Genomic DNA, 11,729 nt, shown 5'->3' on the forward strand with positions numbered 1-11,729 from the left:
GAAATGAATTGTGGACCCTCCATTTACCCCAGAACCCAAATGTTGTTGAGATTTTAACACTTTCAAATATTTCGGTATATGGCGGCCATTTCGAAAATGGCGGCTCAAAAAAAAAATTGATGGTGGAAATGGACTTGGGGTCACTAAATTACCCTAGAAATAGAATTTGGTTGAAATCCGACAACCTTGAGTTTTTGACGTTTTTTGGCCGCCATCTTGAAACGGCGGCCATTTTGAAAATTTGAAAAGTTGAATGCACCCCTCCTAGTGACCCCCTATCAGCTCACAAAGTTTGAAGTGGATCTGTTGAAGCACTTTAACAAAATCGGTCGGACAAATTTCTCACTAAAGAAGAGGAATAATAAGAATAAGAAGAAAAAAAATAATAAGAAGAAACGGAGCAAAAACAATATGTCTCCGACACTTTGTGTTCGGAGACATAAATAATAAACAAGATATACATGATGAAACATCACAATCAACATACATTTAATATCCACAATTATATGGCCCACCAAAGATGGGGAACTTAACACCCCCCTTATCAAAAATTAACTAGCTTCAACATCATCTCCAGTTTCATCGATCAACTGCCAACTAGACTATTAGCATATCCCCCCCCCCCCCCCCCCCCCAATTAACAAATTATGCATCAGGGTGGGAGGTGGGGAAATTTTGTTTACTCTGGACTTGTCCAGCCATTAATTTAGAAATTTCTAGAATGCGCCAATATGCGCCCTCTATATGCAAAGTTGATTAACTCAACAATCAAAAACCTCCCCTTGCGCTAAACATGAACAGTACAAGAGAGATAACTCTAATAAGATATACAAGCCTACAGTTTGCCAAAAATTAGTTTATTTCATAAACTCTATTTTGACCAAAAAATTTTTACAAGGAAACCTATCCCAGCATTCCTGTGTGGTATAATTCAAATATTAGAGTGGGTATGAAAACACTGTTTATCAAAAGCTGGTATAAAAAGGTGTAAAACTCATTGACGATTTCCTAGATGACAAAGGGAATCTTTTATCACATAACCTTTTTCAACATAAATTTGATATCCAAGTTTGTATATTACAATATAACAGTGTATTGAGTGCAATATCAACTCATCTGAAATTGTTTGAAAACAAAGGTTTATTCAATAGATCTTTTTCACCTTATATTCCATTATATTATAAACCTTTGATTTTGCAAACTAAATGTACTAAATCTGTTTACAAACAGTTAAATGTAAACCATGATATACATACTTCTGTTACAAAGTGGAATTTAGAGCTGGTATCTTATGGAATAGAAATATGTGTTAAGGATGCTTTTACTGTATGTTTTAAGACTACCAAGGACTCTACTATCCAATGGTTACAATATAGAATACTTCATAGAATTCTGCCTGTCAATTATTATCTTTAAAAAATCAATGTTGTGTCTTTTGATTCTTGTACCTTTTGTAATGATGAAGTTGAGACAATTCAACACATTTTCATTGGCTGTGAAAAAGTATCTATATTATGGAGCAATCTGAGCATGCACATTTATAAAACAACTTCCAAAAGAATAGGTTTTAATGTACTTAATATTTTATTAGGTGAACTTCCATTGTCGAAAGGCAACAGAATTGTAAATTTCCTTATCCTATATATATACAAAACAATATATTTTTTCTTGTTTGAAAAAAAACTAAATTGCCAAGATTCTTGGAATTATTGTTCTATTTATACAACAAATACAAAGTTGAATAATGTATCGCGTATCAGAATTTAGAAATACAAAATACCTGGCATGTATGGAAAACACTTTTTGACAACATAAAAAAAATCATAATTTTGCTATTTCAAGCAATATTTTTTTCTACTTTTGAAGCCACATGTACTTTTATCTATTTACTCGAGCCCTGTATTGTTATCATTTTTCTCTTACAATTAAATTAAAAATGCAAGCACTTACCTACAAAAGTATGAGTGTGAGTATGAAAGTGCGTGAAAGTGTGGTTAGAAAAAAATGACAAATGTTCTTGTGTCTTATGTCAATATTTGTGAAATAAAAACTTATAAATAATAATAATAATAATAAAAAAATGATATATTTAAATCTGTGTTTGAGTATGTCGTATTATGATATATTTAAATCTATGTTTGAGTATGTCGTATTATGATATATTTAAATCCTGCACTACCTCACACTCGCAGAAAATACATGTACGTTCAATTCATTGTTTCGATTTCATTTGCATATAATTGGCAGGTATTTGCATATTTTCCTTTAATTACATATCGAAAAGAATGTGTTACCAACATGGTATGATTTATTCGAAATTTAAAGCCATTAAAGTTAGAACTGTGTTTATAGTAATTTAAAAGGGGAGGGAAAATAAAATAACTATTCCCACTGATATCGTTTGTTTTACATAACTTTCTTGAAGAGAGTTAAAAGTTGAACTTTGATGGCAAATATTTCATTTTACTTCCATTCCATAGACCCTCCGCATGTCTAGGTATTTCTTTATATGTACATAATGGAATAAGAAATGTGCATTTATTTTGTTTCCATTAGTCTTCTTCACAGACGGATGGTGTGGACGGTTCAAGGTCATACGATTTTCGTGTCCTTGACAGAACTCTGTTTACTATAATAACCATTCCAGCTCCGCACCAGTGGGGATACTATCACGTGGTTGACGATGTCGGGCATGACATTACTGAAATAATGTAAGTCGGAAACTTTTATGAATATATTTTAAAAATATTCTAAAGAAATACATATTTATTGAATTATTTTTCCTTTATATTTTTATTTATACATCGTATGTTGTTTTATAACGCCTCTCACGCACACGGAGACGTCACCAGTCAGATGAACGTAGAAGTGCCACAAACTTGGGGTTTTTCTCATACAGAGTTGTCGTTCCTTGCAGTGCAAGGATCGGCAACTCTGTGTGAGAGATTGACACATAGCGCTAAAGGCCGTAGCAATATAATCTGATTAAGATGAGTTGTTTTTAATCCGCTACTGCTTCTTACAAGACGTGTTTTAATTAGATGAACTGGTAGCAAGGAGATGTATCCTTATCCTGTCGATGCCTAAATCGACACGGGACCGCTATTCCGAAAGATCTATGACTTTTATTAATGCCGATAGCCTGACGACAGAACTTCACTATACCTATGTCAAACATCTTAGGGAAGTATGCTACACCAGAGAAATTTCATGTGGATGAAAAGTGGAGGATATGTACAACAATATTTAGAAATGTAAAACTTTCAAATTTACTTCATTTAGTCAAAAACAAAAATGCACAGTTAATCTGAGAAATAAAAATTAAAACCCCTGCTGGACTTGAACCTGCGATCTACAATTCAGCGACAGACACGCTCACCTACTGGGCTACCCAGCTAGTAGATATATATAAAGGGAAAAAAAGCTCTTAAAGTAGATCTATACTCGGCCTTAAATAGGCTCATTCATGAAAAAACTGCATTTATAAGATAGATATATATTCCAGCAATAGAGAGACATCGAAAAGTATGCATGTTAATTAACATACTATTTTTATTGCTATCGCCTCTCAAAAGCAAACACCCCTTCCACATCTAATCTCTCTATATTGGTAATAACTTTGTTCAGAGGAAGAGTATAACTAAACTCCGAATTTCTGCACATCAGTTAAATATTATGAAGATATATACAGGACTTCTCCCTGAGAATATGCTTTCAATGTGATATGCAGGAGGTTGAAAACGACCAACATTTCTAGTTTGTTTATTCAAAATATAGCAATGAGAGGTTACAATTAATGGAAACCATCTCAAGAATCAACTCAAATTTCTCTGTTTTGACACCTACTGAGCAACTAATATGGGTTTTGAATAATGAAAGTAAAGAAGTTTTATGTTTGCTTGGAAAATTTATTTTTGAAAATAGTAAGACTTCAAAAGAAACAATGTATAAACATATGTATTTTGATGTGCATGTAGCTTTTGGGGAGTTTATCTTTTCGTTGTTAAATGCATAGGGAAATTTTTATAAAGTGAGGGTGTTGCACAGAAGCGGGAATTTTCCCTAATCGGAGCTCCATGCCAACATTCGTGACGTAGAACTGACCTTCATTCATATTTATACACTCATTGCGCATTTGCCATTTAAATACCTGAAGGATTCCCCAGTACTAGGGACAAGCCTAATACATTTTATGTGTCAATACATTATACATGTAGTCTAAAGATAAGTTTTGAAATCGTGAAAATTAAATTGTCTTCTTTTTTTCCTGAGTATCCGATACAATGTATACGGTTACATGTTACGAGTGTATCAAATATTTAATATTCTATACTACTACAGTCCAAAAGCTCTTAAATACTCGGATGTTTTATTTTCTACAACCAACAATTGGCAACTGTACATGACTCTGGCCACAAAACAATATATGGGAAGTTTAATACGTATTAATAAAATTCAACATTATTCAAAGTACATGCACCTGTAAAAATTGATTCAACATAGCAATTTGCTACTGAAATACATATAAACTCAAATTGTTTAACGGTTATTTACCTCGTTTGGCCTTAAAGTTTTTCTTCCAAAGCTTTGCAAAGTTCACAACGGTTTTTCGTAAAAGGCACCATGCCTTTGTTAACAACTTTCATTCAGAAAAACATACAAGTTCTCGTTAGCAGCCTTGACTATCAAAACACAGGTATTGCATGCTGTATTCGGTGTGTTTGTTGAGTCTTATTCACAAACTAAACAGTGTCCAGGTTGGAAACTTATTTCAAACTCGGAACATGGTAATAAACAGCGATTTGACAAGAAACATTTATAAAAACTAGAAGCGTGTTTTAATTAAGAAAAAAAATTAGATGGAAAAGGAATATGAAAATAAAGATATGTTCGTGAGGGAGTCGAACCCGGTCGTTTTAAAAATAGAAAACATCTTTACATTTAAGAGTCGACGACCTTATCCACTGAACCACGCTGTAGACCATAAATTATACAGGAAAAATTAACGTACAGGTGAATTAAGTTGAAAATAATACTGATGAAGTCGTTTCGATTTTTTTAAATTTGCAAAAAAATGCCCTCGTGAAACAAAATTTCAAAGCGACAGTTTTTTAGAGGAAAATTCGAAGAACATGCTCATGCTAAATTTATTTTGTTTCACGGAGGCAGTTTTTCTGAAATTCGGGGATATCCCTCCATTTTAACGCTAAAAATCATAAATCGCTTATTGCTTAATTTAAACTCGAAATATTTTGGCTAATTTTGTCAATAAACGTCTTTTAAACTTATTTTCAAAAATTATTGAATCAAGACATACGTTCCAATTGGTTTTATCGTATGTTTGAATAACTTAAATTTTTCGATCTTTCATGCAACACCTTTAGGGAAATTAACATGAGAGGTGCAACATCCTCTGTATGGGTGCAATAAGTATATGTATTGAATTAACATCTACTTTTACACATATAAGTACAATTATATTTCATCATAAACACTAGAGACAATGATGCCTGGTTATGATTATATAACAAGTAATATTGTTGAGAATAATGTTGAAATAATGTTTAAATTATACTTTTTATTAAAAATGCCTTCGGGCCCTTGATTGGTCAATAAAATATCTTGTATATTGTATAACAATGTACTTCTCCTTTTTTCCCTTAAGACTAATCATTTTCCAAATAAATGGGATGTCATAAGCAACATAGATTATGTTATCTTTGAAAAAATGATTTGCGTAAGAAAGTCATATGTAGAGTTGACGTATTATTTTAGAGGCTATAAGCTCAACAACAAGAACACAATTTTTGCACAAGCTTATTTTAAAAAAAAAAAAAAAATTGCAAATATTACGATGTGCATGTATGAACATATGAATTGAAGGAATTGTAGTGTTAAAATCACTATATCTTCTAACACAACATAAGATTATTATTACATGTTTTTGCTTTCTTTCCACTTTTAAGAAGAGGAGAGGGGTGGGGGTTAACGTGCATTTATCTATCTATTCATTTCAAATTTCCTAAATGTTCTTTCGAAAAGAAGAACCAATACAACCTGTCATTGGGTCAAATTGATCACTGTTCGTTATCTTCGCCTTTCATGTAGCAAACTAGATCATTATATAACGACCATAGAATTTGCGAAATTCTTACTTTAAACGAAACAGTTGAAACCCCTATAACATCAACTTGTTTGTCTGTAGCCTGTCTCGATTTTTTTTTTTAAAAACTGATCATACGCAGAACAAGCTCTTGTATATCGAGGAAAGAAAGAAAATGTGAACGACCAAAGAGGAAACGTTGGACGAAATCGGAGTATATTTCACGGAGTTGAACATATGTTTGGGGAATACGATAAAACCTTATTGACAATATACGTTCAATTGGAATGTCTAGTCGCAAGGAGTACGCCCACTCATTGTCAAAGATCATCCCAGTTATACATAGTTCAGTTATCGTTTCCGATAATTTGATCAAAGCTCGATGGCTCAAAGTTACGACGTCATCAAAATGTGGCACTTTTGGAGAGGTCTAATGTTACAAGCATTACACAAACTGAATATCTAGGTCACAAAGTCATCGGTGTGGTACTATCAAGGTCATAAAACCATCGGTGTGGTACTCTTCAAAACTATAGTGTGTGGTCTAGAATTAATCTGAAATAAATACTTTCAGATCTAACATAAATGGGAAAATAGAATTACTTAAGGAAATAAAACGCAATTTATAATTACCCTTTAATATAGAATCCATATAAAGTTGAACAAATGAAATGAATTCAAAATGCTTCGTGGTTTTTTTGTTGTAGAGAGTAATATTATCTTCATATAAAAAGTAATACAGACATAAGAAAAAAATTATAAATTTGCTAAAAATTATTCTCGTTTACGGTTTTTGTCTTTGTGGAAACTCAAAATAAAGTATGTAAACAGATTTGAAAATGATCTAAATGAACTAAATAAAAGTAAAATGCTATGTACAGTTTGAATTTTAGTCTACATGGCGCGCCGTATACAAGGAATCTTACGAAACGGCAATCTCTACCCAGAGTTATCGTTCCTTACACTCACTTACACCTCTGTTAACGTCTCAAAATAAGCAATGTTATTCCACATGTAAATCCACCTTTTTTACGGCTAATAAAACTAAGAACTATTTTATAAGATATCGGGGAAATGTAGGACAAGCAACTAGTTGTAAATTTTTTTTCCATTACTATATATTCTTCATGTACCTATGTATAGGCCTGATGCAATAGAACTACCCAATATCCACGTTTCAACCCAAATCAATGCTTCTTGTGTCACAAAAAGACTTGACATCTGCTCAATATTTATTTATTTACGTATATTTTTGTAACTGAAGTCAAAACCATACTTCATTTGAGCATACGTGCCATTTTACAAAAATCTTGTAAAACCCTTGAGACGTTGACAGAGGTGTAAGTGAGAGCAAGGAACGATAACTCTGGGTAGAGATTGACGAAACGGATGCCGTTATCGTATTTACAACGCAAGCAGGATATGCTTTGTTGTTCTTGAGAAGAATATTTTTAAAGTAGTCATATCTTCGCTCTACGTGACAATCTAAATGTGGTATTTTTCCATGAAATCGGTTTTACTTTTACATTGCGATATTGAATATGCCCCTCCTAGGCGTTCTTATCACCTGTGAGCAAATTTAAGTCGATTTTATAAAACGGGGAAAGTTGAAGATAAAGCAAGCTTTAGAAAAGAATCGGCGGGAAAATAAAGATTATATGAGCGACATTTCAGCGGATGAGGGCGTGCACTGACATTATACATGTTCGTGAGGCATCCAATGTGCATTGACTATTCATCAGTTCTAAAGAACTTTTAGTAAACTTGAAATCACAAAACTTCTCTCAAATCAACAACATCAAAACATTACTTTCCAACACTTTATACAACCATTCCTCACGATAAATTAAAGACTAGGCTTTTTGACATCATATCTTTACAGCTGCTTCTTCAACAAAGATGGAAAACGGAAATGTTTATATCTAGTGATCAGTCATCCAAAAAGTTACTTTGTTAAACACCACTCTGATTCCACGCACAAGTACTCTGAAGTCGAAATAAAAAATACCCTGGGTTTCCTCATTGGCAATATCTTGAAGTTCGTAGTCTTTGGTGATCAGGTCTTCCAACAGTCTGTTGTAATTCCCATGGGCACGAATTGTGCTACTTTGTTAGCTGACTTGTATTTATTTCTTATGAAGCAGAATATATTCAAAAACTTTTACGTGAGAAGAAAAAATCTCTTGTTGTGGCCTCCAATTCGACATTTAAACAATGAAATGCTTTCTTTGTTGTTTCATCAGATGGTGACGGTAGCAAACATTTCAGAAAAAAAGTCATAACCGCGTAAAATTTTTTTTGCAATGATTGTTATCTTCATCACCCGATGAAATAACAAAGAAAGACATTTTATTGTTTAAACAGTATTTATATTTTCATGCATTTTTAGAAAATATAAACTAGATTTAAGTACTTAAATATCATATGGTTGACCCATTCGTTACAGTAAACTGAACAGCCATTGCACCCTTTGACCTTGATGACGCTCCATATTTGGTAATGATTACACGGATAGGTGGTACTGAAAACCGAATCTAAGTAGTTTGCAACAAACATGCATTTATTGTCGCAGATAAAAGCAATGTCAATTTTAAAAGAAATATAAGAGCCAAGATTCAGTAAATGTAACTATTTAGATATATCGACGTTTTATCTTTAAATAATGATAATTTTCATTCATACGTAGATTCGATATATCCCTGTGAACTCTAAATACAAGACACCACACAGTCGTCCACTTCTGCTTCATACTTAGATATTTTATTGAAAATTGATATTAACTGCAAACTAACAACTCAACTTTATGGTTTCAGCTCCTCCATAATCAACTTTCCATATTTATATAGCAATATTCCATTATCACCCGCATTAGGTGTGTCTATAACTCAACTGATTCGCAAGAGCTTGTTCTGCGTATGAAAAGTTTTTCAATCGAGGCAGGCTACTGACAAACAAGTTGATAGTGCAGGGGTTTCTATAGTCTCGTTTAAAGTCAGCATTTCGCAAATCTTATGGTCGCTATAACGGTCTACTTAGCCAATCTATCATTGGGTCAAATGCTGTCTGACGTGTTCTATACCGATTGTTAGACCGTTCTTGGCACACCTATTTTGGCTACGAATAACTCCGTGTACCTGATCAAGATATAGGGCTCACAGCGGGTGTGACCGGTCGACAGGGGATGCATAAACTTCCTAGGCACCTGATCCCACCTCTGGTATATCCAGGGGTCCTTGTTTGCCCAACTCTCTATTTTGCATTGCTTATAGGAGTTATGAGATTGACCACTGTTCGTTATCTTCACCTTTCATCCTCCACATTTTACCCACATCAAATTCTTTCTTGGTGAGATTCTGAACAGATATTATTGAATGGTTGGTGGTCTATAACTTACGATTCAATCTTACATTTGTGCATTCTAGTATATACATGAAAGGTGAAGATAACGAACAGTGATCAATCTCATAACTCCTATAAAGGTGAAGATATAAACGAGCAGTGATTAATCTCATAACTCCTATAAAGGTGAATATAACGAACAATGATCAATCTCATAATTCCTATAAAGGTGAAGATAACAAACAGTGATCAATCCCATAACTCTTATAAAGGTGAAGATAACGAACACTGATCAATCTCATAACTCCTATAAAAGTGAATATATAAACGAACAGTGATCAATCTTATGACTCCTATAAAGGTGAAGATAACGAACAGTGATCAATATCATAAATTATATAAAGATGAAGATAATGAACAGTGATCAATCCCATAAAGGTGAAGATTATGAACAGTGATCAATCATGACTCCTATAAAGGTGAAGATATAAATGAATAGTGATCAATCTCATAACTCCTATAAAGTGAATATAACGAACAGTGATTAATCTCATAACTCCTATAAATGTGAAGATAACGAACAGTGATTAATCTCATAACTCCTATAAAGGTGAAGATAATGAACAGTGATCAATCTCATAATTCCTATAAAGGTGAAGATAACGAACAGTGATCAATCTCATAACTCCTATAAAGGTGAAGATATAAATGAACAGTGATCAATCTCATGACTCCTATAAAGGTGAAGATATAAATGAACAGTGATCAATCTCATGACTCCTATAAAGGTGAAGAAATAAATGAACAGTGATCAATCTCATGACTCCTATAAAGGTGAAGATATAAACGAACAGTGATCAATCTCATGACTCCTATAAAGGTGAAGATATAAATGAACAGTGATCACTCTCATGACTCCTATAAAGGTGAAGATATAAATGAACAGTGATCAATCTCATGACTCCTATAAAGGTGAAGATAATGAACAGTGATCAGTCTCATGACTCCTATAAAGGTCAAACAAATCTCCTAACAGTAGTGTTCCTCATCTTTCAGGAAATATGACAGAATTATTCGAATTAATCACAGTGACGTTAAAGACAGCGATGCCACTTCCTTCAGAAATACCCTCCAGACGGAACTGAAGAATTTGAAAAAGTGCTGTAAACATCGAATAAGGATGTCATTGGTACAGTATGACAATGTGGATCTTCATTTCAGGAAACTTAAATTTCTCTTTATCCAAGCAGTTGGCAAGTCTGGTTGAATTAGTCCATTGGTTCTTTAGAAAAGGTCAAATCAGTGAAAAGGTTTATGGACAGACAGACGGACAAAAGGTGATCAGAAAAGGTCACTTAAACTTACAGTTCAAGTGAGCTAAAATAAAAGTGCCATGCACGTACGTCTTGTGCCATTTTATAGGCCTGCTGAAATTTTGATACTTCTTAAAGTTCCTTTCCTTTGGAGTCTTATTGAAAAGACGAGGTTCCGGACAACTCGTCAATTCACGGACAAATCATCCACACTGCTTGTCGACAACACAACTCATCGCCATGACAACTCATCCACACTGCTTGTCGACAATTCAACTCATCCATACTGTTTGTCGACAACACAACTCATCGTCATGACAACTCATCCAAACTTCTTGTCAACAACACAATTCATCGTCATGACAACTTACTGATACATAAAGTTACAAGACAATTCGCTATTGGGACACTACTGTGAAATAAAGCTTAACTTCCAGCAAACGTTTCAAAATAAAACAATGGGTGAGGGCGTCCTATACAATAATACACACAGCCAAAATACCCGATATCCTACTTGTTTTCTTATTTACAATATTAAATTATATGACATATATCTTAAACAATTTAATGAAAAGATCTGCTAATAATGCATGTATAGTCTGTATTTTTTTGACAGTCTTAAGATATTGTACAATGTTCTTCCATTTCATGATTCAAAATAAATTTAGTCCAAGCATTTTGTTTGCAGACATTATGGCGCTGGAGAACGAGCGATATACGAGAGGTTCGCGTTCAGCTTAGCTTTAAATCTAAAAATAATGCTGTGTCAGCACCTCCTCCAAGTCGGCAAATCCGAAAACATGGAAAACTCACACTTCAGGCGACCAACGTAAAGAAATATATCAAAGTGGAAAGCGGAATGCCAGGGACTTATGTTCGATTCCAACCAGAGACGGAAACACTAACAGTCGCACCGATGAATAAAGACGAAAAACAATTTTGTAAGATCCGATCCCTCTCTGTCTATCATTTCC

General features: G+C 33.7%; 1 protein-coding gene across 6 annotated transcripts in view; it reads left to right on the forward strand.

Annotated features, from left to right (window-relative positions):
- The window catches only part of LOC125657895 (uncharacterized), a 29,589-nt gene that overhangs the window by 15,043 nt on the left and 2,817 nt on the right, over window positions 1-11,729 (forward strand). For all 6 annotated transcript variants that reach the window (XM_048888801.2, XM_048888799.2, XM_056149219.1 and 3 more), the window contains 3 exons: window positions 2,557-2,711; window positions 10,499-10,631; window positions 11,444-11,696. In XM_048888801.2, the coding sequence (XP_048744758.2) occupies window positions 2,557-2,711; window positions 10,499-10,631; window positions 11,444-11,696 (541 nt within the window). The remainder of the gene's footprint in view (window positions 1-2,556; window positions 2,712-10,498; window positions 10,632-11,443; window positions 11,697-11,729) is intronic.

The sequence above is a fragment of the Ostrea edulis genome, chromosome 9, assembly GCF_947568905.1.
Source record: "Ostrea edulis chromosome 9, xbOstEdul1.1, whole genome shotgun sequence".
NCBI lineage: Eukaryota > Metazoa > Mollusca > Bivalvia > Ostreida > Ostreidae > Ostrea > Ostrea edulis.